The 17,786-nt window shown below is 34.8% G+C and overlaps 5 protein-coding genes across 8 annotated transcripts in view; 2 read left to right on the top strand and 3 right to left on the bottom strand.

Moving 5' to 3' along the window:
- Positions 1 to 675: 675 nt before the first annotated feature.
- LOC149661544 (uncharacterized) lies at positions 676 to 1,909 on the top strand. Its single transcript, XM_089843078.1, has 3 exons — positions 676 to 975; positions 1,035 to 1,524; positions 1,705 to 1,909. The coding sequence occupies exons 1-3, from the start codon at positions 734 to 736 to the stop codon at positions 1,765 to 1,767; spliced, it is 795 nt and encodes a 264-aa protein (XP_089699204.1). The 5' UTR covers positions 676 to 733; the 3' UTR covers positions 1,768 to 1,909.
- A 1,546-nt stretch (positions 1,910 to 3,455) lies between these two features.
- Positions 3,456 to 9,582, bottom strand: Top3alpha (topoisomerase 3-alpha). 3 transcript variants are annotated; one of them, XM_089843067.1, is made up of 25 exons: positions 9,194 to 9,582; positions 8,734 to 9,085; positions 8,597 to 8,672; positions 8,415 to 8,523; positions 8,201 to 8,344; positions 7,954 to 8,124; positions 7,771 to 7,871; positions 7,615 to 7,689; positions 7,353 to 7,533; positions 6,752 to 6,858; positions 6,571 to 6,681; positions 6,407 to 6,481; positions 6,287 to 6,337; positions 5,734 to 5,812; positions 5,562 to 5,675; positions 5,384 to 5,482; positions 5,235 to 5,293; positions 4,963 to 5,120; positions 4,789 to 4,888; positions 4,644 to 4,711; positions 4,318 to 4,530; positions 4,198 to 4,278; positions 3,916 to 4,113; positions 3,779 to 3,829; positions 3,456 to 3,693 (listed from the first exon to the last, which is right to left on the bottom strand). In XM_089843067.1, exons 1-25 carry the CDS (start codon positions 9,372 to 9,374, stop codon positions 3,585 to 3,587), a joined length of 3,063 nt encoding a protein of 1,020 aa, XP_089699193.1. In that variant the 5' UTR covers positions 9,375 to 9,582; the 3' UTR covers positions 3,456 to 3,584. The 3 variants fall into 3 exon arrangements, with proteins under 3 accessions (XP_089699193.1, XP_089699194.1, XP_089699192.1); XM_089843068.1 differs by having other exon boundaries at positions 4,198 to 4,530; positions 8,734 to 9,103; positions 9,194 to 9,581; XM_089843066.1 differs by having other exon boundaries at positions 4,198 to 4,530; positions 9,194 to 9,581.
- Positions 9,583 to 9,680: 98 nt separating this feature from the next.
- LOC149661542 (recQ-mediated genome instability protein 1-like) lies at positions 9,681 to 11,807 on the bottom strand. Its single transcript, XM_089843071.1, has one exon. It carries the CDS (start codon positions 10,968 to 10,970, stop codon positions 9,687 to 9,689), a length of 1,284 nt encoding a protein of 427 aa, XP_089699197.1. The 5' UTR covers positions 10,971 to 11,807; the 3' UTR covers positions 9,681 to 9,686.
- A 150-nt stretch (positions 11,808 to 11,957) lies between these two features.
- LOC149661533 (uncharacterized) overlaps positions 11,958 to 17,786 on the bottom strand; it is a 56,080-nt gene continuing 50,251 nt past the window's right edge. Inside the window, exons 1-2 of one of the 2 annotated variants that reach the window (XM_089843070.1) lie at positions 14,343 to 14,500; positions 11,958 to 14,211 (exon numbers count right to left, since the gene is read on the bottom strand). In XM_089843070.1, coding sequence (XP_089699196.1) covers positions 12,168 to 14,198 — 2,031 coding nt within the window. In that variant the 5' untranslated portion in view covers positions 14,199 to 14,211; positions 14,343 to 14,500 and the 3' untranslated portion in view covers positions 11,958 to 12,167. Of the gene's footprint in view, positions 14,212 to 14,342; positions 14,501 to 17,786 lie in introns of those variants that run through there. The other variant, XM_089843069.1, reaches the window with a different exon arrangement.
- Tcs1 (Threonyl-carbamoyl synthesis 1) lies at positions 14,635 to 16,264 on the top strand. The gene is made up of 5 exons (XM_089843077.1): positions 14,635 to 15,333; positions 15,396 to 15,585; positions 15,649 to 15,877; positions 15,942 to 16,078; positions 16,137 to 16,264. Exons 1-5 carry the CDS (start codon positions 15,099 to 15,101, stop codon positions 16,189 to 16,191), a joined length of 846 nt encoding a protein of 281 aa, XP_089699203.1. The 5' UTR covers positions 14,635 to 15,098; the 3' UTR covers positions 16,192 to 16,264.

Genomic DNA, 17,786 nt, shown 5'->3' with positions numbered 1-17,786 from the left:
GGTAAGACTACATGGTGGTCCTTAGCTTGTTCTAGACAAGGGGTTTTTCTAGAGCGCTCCAAGAACTTGTTGAAAACGTGCCTTAAAGGCTCTTGCTAGTACCTTCGGGTTTTTTTGTTTTTTTGCCTAATCCAGTGGAATATGTAGAATAATTAGGTTTTCTATAAGTATTTTAGTTGCGTTTTGACAGTTGTCCATAACAAAATCCTTGGTTTCACCGTTGTTTATGTCTTTTGATTTAATCCATTGTAATTACTAAATTTCTTAAGTTTAATTATGATTATTATTAAAAACCTTTGGGGACATTATTTTATCAACTTTGCCCCGGTATTACTGTCTTAGTTTAGCAATAATAGAAAACAATAAGTTGAGTTTATCAATCTTTGAAATATTTCCGAGGGTTCCAGAAATGATATCAACCATGCAATTTCGTAACGCTAATTTTAATAGCGTATATTAATACTCCCTTTAAAAATTGGTAAATACGCCACTTTCCTTTGAGACTATAGACGTAATTTACGAAAACAATTTCCTCGAATAGTAGGTAATTATTAGGTATCCATTAAATAACTGTCCTTGGTTATGCCAATTAAGTGTCATTAAAAAACAACGTAGTATAATAGTCGCCTAGCAGACGAGAGAATGTTAATCAATCATTCAATTTCAATTAAAATGATTAGACGATTTCCTCGTTATTTTGTCAATTTCCCGTTGATTATTTACAGAGTAAACAATGGTGTGTTTGAAAGGCAAAGTTGCTCTCATAACGGGTGCCAGTTCCGGGATCGGGGCTGCAACCGCCATATACTTTGCGCAACTAGGTTGCGGAGTTGCGGTCAACGGACGTAATGCACAGAAGTTGAAACTGACAGTTGACCAGTGTTTGAAGACGGGAATTGCCAAGGATAAGGTCCTCCAAGTAATTGGGGATGTTAGCAAGGAAGAGGACGCTGCGTCCATTATCCAAAAGACAGTGTAAGACAACTGCATGGGTAACCATTTCAATGGTTGTAATTAACAGTTAATGTCTTTAGTTCTCACTTTGGAAAACTGGACATTCTCGTAAACAACGCGGGTTTTTCAATATTTAGCCCTAGCTTATTGAAAACTCGGTTGTCCGATTATGACAGTATAATGAACACCAACGTTCGGGCGGTGTTTAACCTGACGCAATTGGCCATCCCTCACTTGAAGAAGACCAAAGGCAATATTGTCAACGTTTCGAGTGCGATTTCTCATAGGCTTTTTCACGAATCTCACGTTTACGGCGCTTCGAAGGCGGCACTTGACCACTTGACTCAAAGCACGGCCCTGAGCTTGGCAAGCGATGGAATCAGAGTCAACGCTATCAACCCTGGAGGAATTAAAACGAATTTCTTCGAAGCCGCGGGAGTCAAAGACAAGGAAATGGAGAAAAAACTTCAGGAAGACGGCGCCAAAATTCACGCGTTGCAACGTATGGGGGATCCAATGGAAATAGCCAAACCCATCGCGTTCTTGGCTTCGGACGACGCCAGTTTCATGGTAAGTTTAGTTTCAATTAAAATACTTATCATTGACAAATATTGGAACGCTCGATTTAAGTTCTTGGTTCAAAATATATATTGGAGTCAAGAAAAGTTTGGAAACAGTTTCAACACACTATCATAACTTGATTTCCAAATTACACAGTCTAATAAAGTATTATATTTTTTGTACTCATAGACTGGAAGTATTATGTTAGTGGACGGTGGGTTTTGTCTAATGATCCCTGGTGCTAAAGCCTAATGTCTGCCAACACGATATCACATCTTACACAAAATATAGTAGACTTGAAAGAAAATTTTGTAATGTTAGTAGCAAGATATATAGTAATAAAATTACATTATTCAAGAAAAAAATCTTTGATTTAGTTATAATATTGCAATAAGTTGAATTAAAGATGAGGAAATATTTAAAATCTGATAAACGTAAGCTATGCTAGTTCAAAAAAGCCCACATCTGGAAGGAATAAATCCAGAGATGTAATTAGAAACCGTAACAACAGGGAAAACAAACGTCGCTGTAATGCAACTACCGTGCACAGTACATGAATAAAAACGTTTGCTCCACGTAGCAAAGCAAACCTCTTTGCATCTGCCTGACATATTGCGTTTAACCAAAGGTTTAACCATTAAAGTATAAATCAGACACGTCCGCAAAGAGTCTTAAATTAATCCACGCATCATGGTATGTCTTAAGGGAAAAATCGCCATTATAACGGGCGCCAGTTCGGGAATTGGTAAGGCAACTGCCATACATTTCGCATCATTAGGTTGCAACTTAACCCTGACTGGTAGAAACGAAGAAAATCTAGCCAAAGTCGCCAGAGAATGTCGTAATAAAGCCGGATCAGAGGAATTGCGAGTATTAATCGTACCAGGCGATATTAACGATGACGAAATCGTGTCGGAAATTGTCCGAAAAACGGTGGAATACTTCGGCAAGATAGACATATTAGTTAACAACGCTGGCATTGCGGATTTTAGTTTTTTCCAAGATATCGACATGGAAAAAGCTAAAGCCGTCTTCGAGACAAATTTCTGGGCGCAAATCAAACTCAACAAACTAGTAATTCCTTATTTGAAAGAAACTAAAGGCAACATCGTCAACGTTTCCAGCGTGGCGTCAGAGGTCAAGCACGTAATGACTATGGTTTATGGCGCTTCGAAGTGCGCCTTGGATTACTTAACCAAAAACTTGGCCCTCGAACTTGGGGCCGACGGAGTCAGGGTCAATTCCGTCAATCCCGCGGTCATCGACACTCCTATATTCGAGCGCTTAAACATTCCCAAAAAAGCCCATTTGGAGCAAAGTGCGCCATCGCATGCCTTGCTAAGAGTTGGACAACCCGAAGAAGTGGCCAAACCCATTGCTTTTTTGGCCTCTGATGACGCGTCATTTATAACCGGCGCCATTTTACTCGTGGATGGGGGTTTAGAAATTAAAAGGGCACCGTGACCCCCTAAGCCTAACTTTGCGAGCATAAATAGGTTTGGTTAAAAATGATGTTACACAATTCTTTTTTTTCGCTAAGGGTTATGTTAATTCGCACTATTGCGCTTGAGTTTTATTTTTCACTTAGTAGGCCTAAATTATTTACCAGACCAAGGCTTAGCGTTTCAAAGTTTGACAAAGCACTATAAATCACCACGCAAAACAAAAAGTTGCGCAAGGGATACCATAATTGATTAATTAGCTTAGAAATTGTTAGTAAAGCTTGAAAAAAATTAAAATTAAATACCTTTCTGCATATATTAATCAAATCGGCCACGAAAGCGCACGACCACGTGTTCCCGATACTTCGAACCATTGAAACGAAGTTGCGCGGCTTGCGCCTGCGCGGGTCTTATATACTTTAATAGATGGTGCTAAAAGCCATTAATGGCGCTAAATACAAACTCTACGTCTACACGTGAATTAATAAGCAAACCAAGTTTAAAATTAACTCTTATTTTTAATAGTAAAAGTAAAATAGGTTAAAAAATAAGTCTAAAACAACAATATTTCAAAAAATAAATAATATACAAATACAATACACTTTATTAAGAAATAAAATAATTATATCACGTGGTATCATCTGCCCAATTAAAATAACCACACGATTCAGTCCGTGGTTTAGAGCATGCGTAAAATTTCCTTCCTTTATTTTTACCCTCCTTTGCAACTGTTAAACTGTAATTTAAAACATATGTAATAACACCCTTAAATAAATTTTAATTACCATTAAATTAAATTTAAGAGAAAAACAAAAACTAACGATTTACAAGGAAGTCCACAGTTGCATTTCTCATTTGTTTCCGGCGGTTCACTGCATGCAAAACCATTTATAATCAAACACATTATTGTATTCTAATGAATAAAACCGTATATAAATCTGTATAATTAGTTAATTACCCGTCGTGTCCTTCATTAAGTTGATCTTCAAATTTAAAGAAAGCGCAACGTCCCATAGTTTCAGGACATTTGTAAAATTTCTTTCCTTTAGTCGGCCCTTCTTTCTTGACTGTTAGTCTTATGGCCGGCGTTCCACAGTTACAATTCGGTGTTTGAATGTTATCACCATCGTTTATACTTTCGTTTGTCCTGTTTCTACTATAAAATAAAATTAAAATTAAAATTACACATTCTTATGTCAGAAGTTTTTGTAAAACGTTTCTTAATTAATTAATTAATTACGTTGTAAGCCAACTTTGTAAGCCTCCATTATTGCTTTCATTCTTTGTTCGTCTATCACCTCCTCCACCTTGAATATTTGACCTTGAAGCGCCTCTATTTGACCTTGAAGCGCCTCTTGACCTTGAAGCGCCTCTATTTGAAGTTGAAGCGCCTCTATTTGAAGTTGAACAGCTTTCCCCGAGATCTAAGTTCCTCATGGGTCTAACAATGTTGTTATTATTATTATTAGCAACACCAACACCGCCTTGTCCTGTTGTATTATTAGTTTGTATTGGTTTTATATCAAGTTCTTCAAACCACCTACGATCGCAGCCTCCAAAACAAACTGTATGTCTTTAATAATAAATAAAAATAAAAAATAAAAATTAATTAATTAAGGATGAAATTCCTGGAATAAAAATTAATTAAATGATTAAAATTGGATTCAGACGGAGACGGAGACTTACTGCTCAATCATATTATATAGACGGTACTTGAAACTTATTTTATGTACCGGACCATTGTCATTTTGACACTGTAAAAGATTGTAAATGATTAAATTCGGGGTTTATTAATTAATTATTAAACGTAAAAATAGCTAAGTTAATTTACATTTTGACAAATTTCATTGGTAACTTGAGCCATTTCAACACTTTCCGGGAACCAAATAGATGTCCGACAATCTGGGTATCCCATACATGTAAGGTAAAAGCTGAAATAAAAATTTTTTAATTTTTTTTATTTATTTAATTAATTAATTAGTTTCAATTAAGTATTTAAGTTTACCTTTTTCCATCCTTTTTCTGTTTTAAAAATATATCGGAGGATTTACACTTTGGGCATTTCATGACAGATTGGGGCATTAATTCTTGATTTTCATTGTCTTGAGGAGCATCTTGGGCTTGCCCAAAGTATTTGGCTAATTCTTCGTCAATTTTAACCGCCTTTAAAATTAAATTATATTTTTAACAATTAATTAACGGACATTTAAATTAATTAAAATAAAAACAACAAGTAGTTGTTTTTATTAATTAATTAATTAATAAATAATTAATTACCTGTTCAACAGCTTTAATAAATATTTCTTTATACTTTGCTACTTGTTCTCTTAGAACATCTAAGCATAAAAATAAAAAAATAAATTAAATAATTAAACTGTAATTTAATTACTTTAAAAATATAAATTAATTAATTAGTAATTAATTACCTTCAGGATTTTTTACTCCTTCACAAATACGTTTTAGATCAGCTTCTAACTCAGCTCTATAATTTGGCTTTGACATTTGAACTCCCATTGAATCATACCCTTAATATAAATTAAATTTAAATCTCAAAGTTAGTTAAATACTTAATTAATTTTAATATTAAAAAATTAATAGTTTCACCATCTGATAATCCAATTCCAAGTTCACCGGGTACGAAACGATTCTCATTGTTTAATCCAACATAAAGTCTGCTTTTAATTTTTTCAATGTGTTCAGCGTGAGTGGCATCAGTACCTTAATTAAATAATTAAGAATTAATTGTTCCATTAATTAATTTTAATTCTTATCATACCAATTCCGTGTTTTTCCATTAGAGCAATTAAATCCGCTTCCGTTAAAAGTGCAGGAGCTGTTGTACTTCCCTCTTCAATCTAAATACATAAAAGCAGAAGTATATAATACTTCTCTTCGAGAGAAGTGTACCACCACAAAGCGGGGTAAGTGTAACGTCACTCTTCCCAACATCGGAACATTTAGAGCAAGGTTACTAAACCGAATCACATACACGATAAATAGTTCCCTCATCATTACTCTATTAGCGTTTAAATATTTGGCAAGACGCATGCGCTTGTGCATTTTGTCCCACGTCAAGACAATCAAGGTCTGTGGGATGATTGCTGGGGATGTAGTGCCAAACAATTATAGAATTCACCCTAGCACGGTGCGATGCCCATTTGTAGTTTGATGAGCGGGAAAGCAAACTAAAAGGGTGAGCCTCGGAAGAGTGACGTTACATAACTAAAGCATTAAGAGGATACAGAGTGTCATCCTTCTACTATTATCCCCTTCTGATAAAAGTTATTTCAAATTACGAAAGAAATAGATCAAAATTAGACCTAGCTGACCTCAATTTGATCAGGAATAAAAACTTCTCCTTCCTTATACTCGGGAATTTCCTATATTTTAAATTTTTAATTAAACCACTTAAATTAATTTAATTTAAAATAAATTAATTACTATAGAACCTTATCACTCCATTTCTCATAAGGATAAACTTCTAAATAGTTCCGTTCAAGAATAAGGAGTCCCTTAGCCGAAAACTAATTAAAACCAATTAGTATTAACACTTTTAATTTAATTAAGAAACGTTGATTCAAATTTCAATCAAGTAACGCAATTAAATAATTACAAATTCCTCCGCGATACGAATTTCCACTAATGTTTCCATTCCTTTAGCGTCCTTTGAGACACAAGCCAAGAAATGTCTTACAATGAAATCATAAATCTTCTTATCATTTCCCTAATGATTAATTAAAATTAAACAATGATTAATTTAATTATAATTAAATAGGCGAGTGGCGGAAACGCACAGCCAGACTATCTGTATATTTTGTGGGGTGAATTGGAGGATGGGCATTATCGCTTTTGTTTCCTTTTCGAGGGTTAGGACCAGTTTCATTCACACGTCTTGCAAAATCTAAATAGTAATGTTGATTGTGTTTATTTATTTCGCTGCTGAAATAGGTTAATAATAGGCCTGAGCGGGTACTCGAGTTCCGAGTTCGAGTCCTGCGCGGGTACTCGAGTTCCGAGAAAGAGTCCTGCGCCTGTACTCGAGTTACGAGTCCGAGTCCTGCGCCTGTACTCGAGTTACGAGTCCGTTCCTGTGCGAGTACTCGAGCTCCGAGTCCGTTCCTGTGCGAGTACTCGAGCTCCGAGTCCGAGTCCTGCGCGGGTACTCGAGTTCCGAGTCCGTGCCCTCCGCGAGTACTCGAGTTCCGAGTCCGTGTCCTGCGCGAGTACTCGAGTTCCGAGCCCGTGTCCTGCGCGAGTACTCTAGTTCCGGGAACGAGTCCTGCGCGGGTACTCGAGTTCGTGTCCGAGTACTCGGACTCTATAATTCCAGGACTCGGCCTCGGCCTCGAAACCTAAAAATGAGGACTCGCACACCTCTAATTATAATTATATTACCTCCCCAGTTAGGATCAACTGTTTGCATCTGAACTAAAGCGGCCAAGTCCATTTCTTTTGGGAAAGTATTTGTTTCCGTTCTAGGGTAACTAATGAAACCTTTGGTGTACAATGATTCCGCGACCCTCATGGTCTCTTTTGCATTAATACCGAGTTTCCTCGACCCATTTTTTTCCAGTTCCTGTAAATACATTCTCATAAACACAAAAGTTACTAAAAAAACTCGATCCAGAGATCGAGTCAAGTTAATTAATTAACTTGCCACTGTGTCTAAAGGAAGTGGTCGCCACTTTGATTTAGACTTGCTGTTTACTCTTAGAACAGTGGCTTCTGGATTCTTTAAAAAAATTATAATTAAATCGGGTTAATTAACATAGAATGATAGTGGTGATTAATTTTAATAATAAAGATGGCGTACATTCCAGACAGGCGTGTATAAAGCAATTACCGCGTCTCTATCAAAGAGTCTGACGCGTTTCCAAGAGAAACATGTTGTTATTTCATTCCTTTCATGTTGAACTACAATTTTAACCAAAATTAATTAAATTAAATTAAATTAATCAAGCAATATTTGCAAAAAAAAATAAAAATAATATCGTACTTTCAATTTTCCAAAAGCTCTGAGGTTTAAAATTTTGTACTTGTTTGTAACGTTCGATAACAAATCCCATAGTTGGGAATTGACAACTCCCATAACTTATCAACATATCGCCAAGTACTTGAGGGAAAACCTTTTTTAACCTTAATGTTTGGAATCTTGTAAATGCAGCTCCTAAGTACGTCATTAATTAATTTGTAAAACTAGTCTATAATTTAAGGTTCTAGCCAATTAAAATTAAGTAATTAACCTATTCTTAAATCCAGTTCTTTTCTGACTTCAACAGCGTCACTGGTATTTTTATCAGGAGGTTGAAGATTGCTTATTGCCCTTGTTACTGCCGCATTAGTTATTTCAGAAAATCGAGCTCGAAGTACAGTTAATCTTGGATTAACTATAACGACCCGGAAATTTAAGTTTTAGGTTTGAAGTTATAATTAACAAATGTTAATTATTTTAATTACCATTTAGACAAACCCCTATAATTTCAAAGCCAATATTTTCCCCTTCTCTATCCCCATCAGTCCAAATAATAAGTTTAGTACAATTTTGCGCTTCCCTTTCTAAAGTTCTCTATGGAATTAATTAATTAGTTTTAATTGCCATTCTCAATTATTTTTTTTGATCGCAATCAGAGATTTGTTACTTTTATTTTTGTAAAATCTTCAGGACAAGCTGTGATAACTGGCGCCTCAAATAAGGCAACAGGATTACATGACATCCTATTAAAAATGCGTTAAAATAACCCGTTTTGATAACAATTAATTAATTAAATTAACTAACCAATTACGATATTGTCCAGCAAATTCAATATTAAGTAAATGACCAGAGACAGATGTCATAATCATTTGACATTTTTCTCGACCTATCTGATAATCATATTCGTAGATTTTATTGAATTTTGAAAAACCTTCCCGTCTATTATAATTCCCATTGGACATAATCTCTGCCAGATTCTTGGCAGCATCATTTTTCTCAGCAACATTCAAGACGCGAACCATATTGAGTATTTTGTCCTTGTCAACTTTAGATTGTTCTTTCCTTAACACCAAGCTTGTCCAAAGGGTTCGACAATATTTTGGACCAATATTAAATCCACGTCCGAAGATTTTACTGATTATCATCGGAGTTAAGCCTAATCAAATATTGTTATCTATTGATGTTAAAATAATAGGAACAGAAATGCCAGTTCTTATAGGGATCGCAGCTTTTGTAAGTGAAAGATACTGTATCAAATACTCACCCTCTATTTTAAAAATTTTATTTATCTTAATGTAAATGTAAATTACGACGATATGAAGGCAACAAATGAAGCCAACCACGTTTCGCGCCCAAAAATAAAAGAAAGGTCCAAGCAGAAAATAAAGCACATGTGACAGACTTTGGCCAATGGAACTGTAGGCTGTATGATCGGAAATAAGCATAGTTTCCGATTTTGAAAATATCGGATAATATTTGTCCGAGAAATCAAGGAAGATGGTGAAATTTTTTTAAATTTATAGATTCTTTTTAAATAATAACTAACTCAGTTTAATTCTGGTTCAATATGTTTTTACACCGAGGATAGTGACAAATGTCAGATAAAAGCGTTTGCTTATTTCCAGGCCTACGTACCAACCCGGCAGATGGAGCTTCCCTGCTTCCCGGGAAATTTGAAAAAAAAAAAACAAAAAACAATAGGCCTAATAATAATTATGAAAATTTTATTAACATCAAAACAAACAAATCAATTATTTTTAGTCTGAATTTATTCCAATTTCAGAAAAATCTATTTCAAATGATTTCAACAATAACTGTTGTAATTTCTCAACATCCTCTTCAAAAGCGAGAATTTTATGAGCCAGTGGAGGTGGATTAAGTTCTATTTTCATAATAGTATTTAACGTCGCTAATTTTTTCGTGAAAGCCTTCTTATTAGCCGCGTATGTTTGATTAAAATCTTTGGCTTCAACTCCAATTATGTCTTTAATAACTTCATTAGAAATTGTGGCTTCCACAGCCATAGTTCCATCATTAATCACTACATTCAAACTGTATTCGTTTTTTTCTGCGTTTCTTTCTAATTTTCCTGTAAAAGTTCCGACAAAAGCTTTAACAAAGACTGATTTAGAACAGGTCAATTCTGAATCCAGAGCTTTTGCTAGATAGGTATAAGGTTCATCATCATAATCTTGGTGACTATTAGAATTAACCGCAGATTCCTCTTCATTTTGTATCATGTCATCAAAATCATCATTTAAATCAAAAATCGCTTCATCTTCAAAGATCATGTCCACATTATCATTCTCTAATAATATTTGCTGTTCCTGTTCAGATCTGCCAGTTTCATTTGAGATTGTATTAGAGTTTAACTTAGAAGCTTCGTCTTCGTCTTGCAACTCAGGGTATCCTAATAATCTTGCCAATATATTGTACTGGCAATTTTTCTGTAGTAAACTCTCAACCTGTCCCCCATATATAATGACGTTTTCCTTGGTCAACATTACTTGACCACAGTAACAATTAAAAGGGCCACATAGCCTAATTTTTGTTCCTGGTTTTGTATTTACTGACAAAGTGGATACAGTTGAAAATTCAACTGCATTTATAATTTGAAACCCATCAGTTAGTTCTATTTTCAAAACTCTAGAGGCTTTTTCTTCCTTGAAACTAAAAGTTTCGGCAGTAACTCGGACATTTTCATTATCATATCCAATTAGTTTAAGCCATTGGTCGTAAGGAGATTGACTGATATCTTGAAGTTTATTAATTTGGAGATTGTAACAGCCTTCAATTTTAAGAGCAGGGACGTCATGGAGATTTTCGGGCAGTTTATCACACGCAATTTCACATAAATCCGTGTTAAGCCAGAAATTAAAAACCGCGCTTTTTAGTCTGTCATCATCAGTAATTGTAAATGCTGGTTCATCAAGAACTTTTTGAATACAACTTTTTAACCACGCGAGAGGTACTTTAATCAAATATTGTTCTTCCAACCATGTATTAACTAATTTAACCTTTGTCATTAACGGAGTATCCATGATTTAACGATGATAATTGAGATAGTTTGCTAACGAAATGCAAAACACGCGGTCTAAGACAGTTAAGGCCCGTTTTCAATCAAGATTTTTTTGAACAAAAATTAAGCTTTTGCTTCAAAAGTAGAAGCCGAAAGCCGAAGTAAAAAATCTTAGTGTTTTCAAACAAGCTTCAAATTAAGCTTTTCGTCTTTTCAGGCTTTAAACCTTCGAGAAGCAGATATCTAAATGAGTTTGATATTTAAGATTTTTTACTTCGGCTTTCGGCTTCTACTTTTGAAAAAAAGGTTTATTTTTGTTCAAAAAAATCTTGATTGAAAACGGGCCTTTAGACTTCGCGCCAAATTACTAAGCAGACAGCTGCTCAGCGTTGCCAGATGAAAATTACCAAACTATCGTATCAAAGCCAAAAAATTATCGATTTTCAACCAAAATTATCGTACGCATCGCCTCAAAAATAGCGGTAAAGCCAATGCGGTTGTACTGATTCATCTTGTATTTACACTAAAATCAGTACAAGGGTACGGAGGGAGATAGATAAATAACGTCTCCAAGCGTTTCTCACATCTAGCCTTTGGCCTTAAGTGTATTATATCTATGGGATGAACATGTATCACTCTCTCCTATTTCGCCTTTTTCTATACCTAGCGAGACTTTTGTGCCCAGATTAGTACAATTTCCCGCTAAATTCGAAATTATAGTACATTATCGTACGCCTAAGCCGAATTATCGAATTTAGTGTACTATATAGTACAGCGTCAAAATTATAGTACGCTTCGAAAAAACTCTTAAAATTATCGAATTGTACTATAATTATAGTACGTCTGGCAACGAGGCTGAGCTGCTATACTTGAGGTTAGTGCGCATGCGCGTAATACTTCAACCAATAGCATTATAGCCCACTCGATTCTGCACTTGATTGGCCAAGGGTGTTTGCCCCTATTTTGAATTAGAATAAGCGTAAGAATAAGCATAAGAACGGGTCAAAAATTAGAAATGGAATACAAATTTTATTAAAAAAAAAAAAACACCAAATATTAATGATGCATTGTACAAAAAGCAAGCTTAAACAATTTTTAAATGCAAAGGTTTAAACTTTAAGTTTATTAATAGGTTTGATTTGAAGGAATTTATTTATTTTAAGAAACTGTTACTCAATGAATAAATCATTACACAAATAAAGGCATATTAATTAATTAATTAATCAAAAATAAGTTCAGTTTTCTCCACTTCTTCAATTTCAGCCCTGAAGCTACTAACCCATTTCTCATAAGCCTCCTCATTAGGTTCTACCTTCTTTTTCTTCCGTGGATGAGCACTGTATGACCTCATCCTCTTTCTTGGGCTAAAATTCCCCTGATTTTCATTTGAAGATGACTTAATCTTTGTCATACCACCTTTTTTAATCAATTTCACCTTGATATTTAAATTCTCCCCATTTTCTTCATCTTCCGATTCATGGGCTTTAACAGGAGACAATTCAATTGGACAGCCATAAAGGGAATAGGGATCCAATTGGTTACCCACAACGGAGCTCTCTGATCTGACTAAACTGTGATCAACCATACTATTCTCAGGGGTAGAGGCCCGTTTCAAGTTTTCATCATCATAAACTGATTTCTCGCAGTCAATGAAAGACCCTGACATAATACAATCATTCTCATCATCAATTTCATCATAAATATCGACATCTTCAGGGTGTATGGGTGTTGGTGAAGCTGAGATAGTGTCTATTGGTGATATATCAACATTTCTTATGTTTAAAGACTCTGGAGATATATTTTCAGAGTCTTTTCCTTTTGGAATCTGTTTCACCGGAGATTTTTGTTGAGGAATACGGTTAGAAACTTTAGGTGTAGATTCCATAATTTTTCTAGCAGCGGCATTTTGTTCTTCAGGTTTTTTGGAAAGTTCTTTAGGTTTTTTGGGAAGTTCTTCTGGTTTTTTGGGAAGTTCTTCTGGTTTTTTGGGAAGTTCTTCAGGTTTTTTGGGAAGTTCTTCTGGTTTTTTGGGAAGTTCTTCTGGTTTTTTGGGAAGTTCTTCTGGTTTTTTGGGAAGTTCTTCTGGTTTTTTGGGAAGTTCTGGTTTTTTGGGAAGTTCTTTCGGTTTTTTGGGAAATTCTTCAGGTTTTTTGGGAAGTTCTTTAGGTGTAGAAATAGCAGCCACTTTAGAGAAAAAATTGACGTTGTTTTCAGTAGATTTCAAAGGCAAACCAGGAGTTTTGAAAACATAATTCTCTCCAGGATTTCTGTCATTTTTTAACGGGGTTATTTCGGATATTTGGCAATCCTCCGTTACATCAAGTGTCTTATGTTGTTGGGAAGTTAAGTTTTCATGGTTTGTATCATTGATACTAGAAAGTTCCATATTAATAAATGTGGTAGCAGGTACAGGTTTGTTTTTAACTGGTTCACTAATAACTGGTTTATCACTCAAAGAACCAATTTTAGGTAATTTTTCCTTGGAAGTTTGTTTTTCCGGTGATTTACTCGGATCTGAGGGTTTTGGCAATGGTTTTTCAATAACAGGGTCTTCATTAAGTGTCAATATCGGAGGGGGGTCCTTATTTGAGTTTCTTTTAATCTTAGATTTAACAACTGCTGGAGTTTTACGATATACTCTGTTTTGTTTTTTATGTTTAGGTGAGTCTGGGATAAACTCATAAGGATCCTCTTCAACTTTAGATGGGGATTTTTGAAGCAAAATCGAAGCATTGGCAAAACAAACACTCTTTCTCGTGTTTTTTAAAACTATGCCCTTTTTCATTCTTTCTTCCTTAGGGATTGGATCTTTCTTGAAGTAGTTAGTAATTTGATTACAAAGTGTTTGTTTTTTCTTTGTATCATTTACTTCTTCATCAAGAGCCTTTTCCTCGTCTAACTTTTCTTGGAACATTCTAGATGATTTTTTAGGTGTTAATGCTTTTGTCTTATTGGCTTTTGATCTCGTGGTGACTGTTTTAACAGGGGATTTTGTGACAATTTTTACTGGCGAAGGTTTTGTGACCTTATTTTTCTTGGATTTAGGAACTGTGGGTAAGTTTTTCTTCGGTGGTTTTAATACCCTTGTTCTTTTGGTACTCGTAAAAGTTGGTTGTGGTTTTTGTTCATTTGAAATGTTTGCTTTAGATCCACGTGTTTGTATGTGCTTTGGATCTTTAAACAATTCGGCAAGTATTTCTGTACTTGTGTTTAAGGGTTTCTTCCCTCTCACTGAGGCTCGCAACTTCATTGTTGACTTGTTACTGTTAACCAAAAAAAACCAGTCCAAGTCAGAATCATACGATGTACAACTTACAAGGCTTAGCATAATTCTCAAATTCATATTAACAATTCATTAGAAATTAAGATTTGATAAGAATGAATATTAACTTACGGTTCTTTTATATTCGGACTTCAAAGCCCTGCAATTTATTCTTAATATTAAAACTCTTTATATCGAAATATTTGACACCAAATATTCATCGGCTTGCAAAACATTGACAACGATTCCCGCCAAATTTCTTTGACGGTTAAAGACAGGGATGCCAGATTGAAAACCTTCAACCCGCCAAAATCAAATTGGAAACAAGCCCAAAAAACCGCCAATATATATTTCGAAAAGAAGCCCAAAAACTGGTTAAGATCTAAACATCCAGCCCAAAAACAAGACAAAAATTTATCGTGAAAATTTGGAATTTATTTTTCTTTTAGAAATTTCAATGCATATTACATACTGACACCATTTTTAAAACCCAAAACAAAATGAAACCACTTTATTTAACCATAAATTGAGGAATTATAAGATACACAAATGGTTTTACAGTACCATTTGTCAGTTTTTGGGACATTTTAATGATCTTCGCCTATTGGCGGTATTTTAAGTACAAAAAGCCAAAGAAAAACCCCGACAAGCCTAATTTCCAGCCAACAGCCAATTCTTTTTATTTCCAGCCAATATTTTGGAGAAGAAGCCCAATTGGCGGCTTTCCAGCCCAATATGGCATCCCTGGTTAAAGAGGCGGGTTTATACCGATGACGTCACCTGCGATGACGCAATTTACGTGAATCTCACGGTGACGCATATTTTGCCATGTGCGACCTAAGCCTTGGCCCTTGATTTTAAATTGAAAGATGATGTAAACAGTAAATCATGCGTAAATATGGGTCTATTTTAAGGAAATTATGGGAATCTCTTGACGTAAATCGAACAAATTTACTTCACTACAACTACCTGTATAATTCAACGAGATTAGATTCGCAAAAAAGCGAAATGAACTACAAAATTAAGGACACTAGAGTAAATGGTTATAACGAAGTTGATGGGAATCATGGGATACCAAAACCAAATTCGTATATAATTTTAAAATATAATAATGAAAATGAAGGTAAGTTTTATAGATTTCAAAAGCCGAATTTACCTTTAAGACATATATGGCTTTATTATTAGACTTTATACTAAAAGAAGTAATTAGAGTTCTGAAAGCTAATGGTGCTGTTGCATTACCAACTGATACAATCTATGGTATTGCAACTCTGGCCCAAAATGAAACTGCAGTTGAAAATCTTTACAGTATAAAAAAGAGAAATCCTGCAAAGCCCATAGCCATATGTGTGGGAGATATTTCTGACATTCCAAAGTATATTTAATATATTAATTATATGCCCCAAAATGTTTATTAAAAGTTTCACACCTTTTTTAGGTGGAGTAATGTTACTGTTAATAGGGAAATATTGGAGGGTCTATTACCAGGACCAGTAACTCTGTTTTTTAACAGAAGTGAAAGTTTAAACCCTCTTTTAAATACGCCACTTGTAGGGGTTAGAATACCAAAACATTCTTTTATTCAAAAACTAGCTAGACTTTGCGGGGAGCCATTAGCACTAACAAGTGCAAATATTAGTTGTCATGAAAGTACACATACTATTCAGGTATTAAATATAATAATTAAATACTTTAGTAGCTCGCGATATTAAAAATAATTTGTTTAATTAGGAATTTTCAGAATTATGGCCCAAATTAGGTTTAATTATTGATGGAGGACCACTTGGTCATTTAGACCCCTTAAAATTGGGTTCAACTATTGTTGACTTATCAGAGATGGGTTCATTTAAGATCATAAGAGCTGGATGGTGCGTATTGTTAAGATTTTTATTAAGTTAATATGATAACAAATATTTAATTTTGCAGTGCTGAGAAAAATACCCGGGATTTTCTGATTAAACATGAATTAAAAGAAAGATAATATTTATTCATTGTAAAATATTTTATCAAAACGTATTTAATGAAAAATAATAAAGATTTTTTTTTGTTGCTAATTGTGTTAATTAATTAAATTAAAATATATACTTTACATTCCTACAATTATTTCTCAGTGTATCTCAAAACACATGGGGGGCAATAAAGGGCTGAGAGACAGACAAACTTGGCAATAGAGAGCTTACAGATGGGATAGTAGTACGTCACACCCTCCCAAGTCTTACCGCTGTTTTGGTAGCCATATTAGGTGGTCTCAGCTTCATTCCTGCTTTAAACCCACCAATATGACGGCGTAAATTAAGTCACGAGACTCAGCTCCTCCTCCAACTGAAAGCTCTCTATAGAGTGCTGTCAGTTGTGACGTCAGATCCAAGGTTAAACGTCACAACTCTGCCTTTAGCAATGGGCGGCCATGACAGTTACCGTTTTTTCTTTATGGGAAAACAGCATGGTGACGTCACACCGGCGCTTCTGACAGCACTCTATAGAGTGCTGTCAGTTGTGACGTCAGATCCAAGGTTAAACGTCACAACTCTGCCTTTAGCAATGGGCGGCCATGACAGTTACCGTTTTTTCTTTATGAGAAAATAGCATGGTGACGTCACACCGGCGCTTCTGACAGCACTCTATATAGTAAAATAGACTTGTACTTTTTAAAAAAAACAAGTTGTTCCGAGGAAGATGCATGTGTGAAACGTTCGCGTACAGCTAATTAAGTCAGGATTCTTAAAAACAAATTAGAACCAGGGCATTAAGGTTTCCCACAGTTCGGTTCAAATCGGTTTTGGACTAAAACTGAAACTGAACTGAAACTTTTCAGTTAGGATTTTCAAGAACTGAAACTGAACTGAAATTATCAGTTCGGTTCAGCCAAGAAACCGAACTGATCAGTTCAGTTTTCAGTTATAACTGAACTGAACCGAAAACCCCAGATTGTAACTATTAACCGCTAACGTTTTCTACTACTACTAAATATTTTGGAATCGTTAAGTGCCATACCTTAAGAGTCGTGTTTATTTCACAAACTACTAATTATTAACATTGAACAATTTTACTTTGACTAATTAACTAATTATGATACCCTTTTTCTAATGTTGTTAATTTAAATAAGAACTACTTCTTCATGGAGTAGCAGTTCTTATTGAAATTAACAACATTAGAAATATTAAAATACCGTGGATCAGAAATTCAATATCTACGATACGATACCCTTTTTAGTTACTAATTATTGGTATTCTTTTAGCCTGTGTCTCTCTGCAGAGGGTCCCAGCTAATCACGGGACTTAAATTATTAGCTTATTTCTATGCATAATTAAATATGCGCGACATAAATGATGAAATATATGCGACATAAATGATGAAATATATGCGACATAAATGATGAAATATACGCGACTCTAATAAGGTAACTTTACGCTACACATCCCCCAAAATATCATACAGCATGCAATACTAAACGATGCCAGTTTTCTATTGTTCTACTAATGTTTGCGGGAACGTATTGATATCGTTTCTCGCGATAGATCGAAAGAGTACTTAAATATATCTTCAGTTCAGTTTTCATCAGTTCAGTTTAAGAAA

The sequence above is a fragment of the Phalangium opilio genome, unplaced genomic scaffold (assembly GCF_054372755.1).
Source record: "Phalangium opilio isolate 3A_F unplaced genomic scaffold, DU_Popi_V2 ptg000070l_1, whole genome shotgun sequence".
Lineage (NCBI taxonomy): Eukaryota > Metazoa > Arthropoda > Arachnida > Opiliones > Phalangiidae > Phalangium > Phalangium opilio.
The sequence above is the reverse complement of the archived record's forward strand: the minus strand, read 5'-3'. Positions and strand labels throughout refer to the sequence as shown.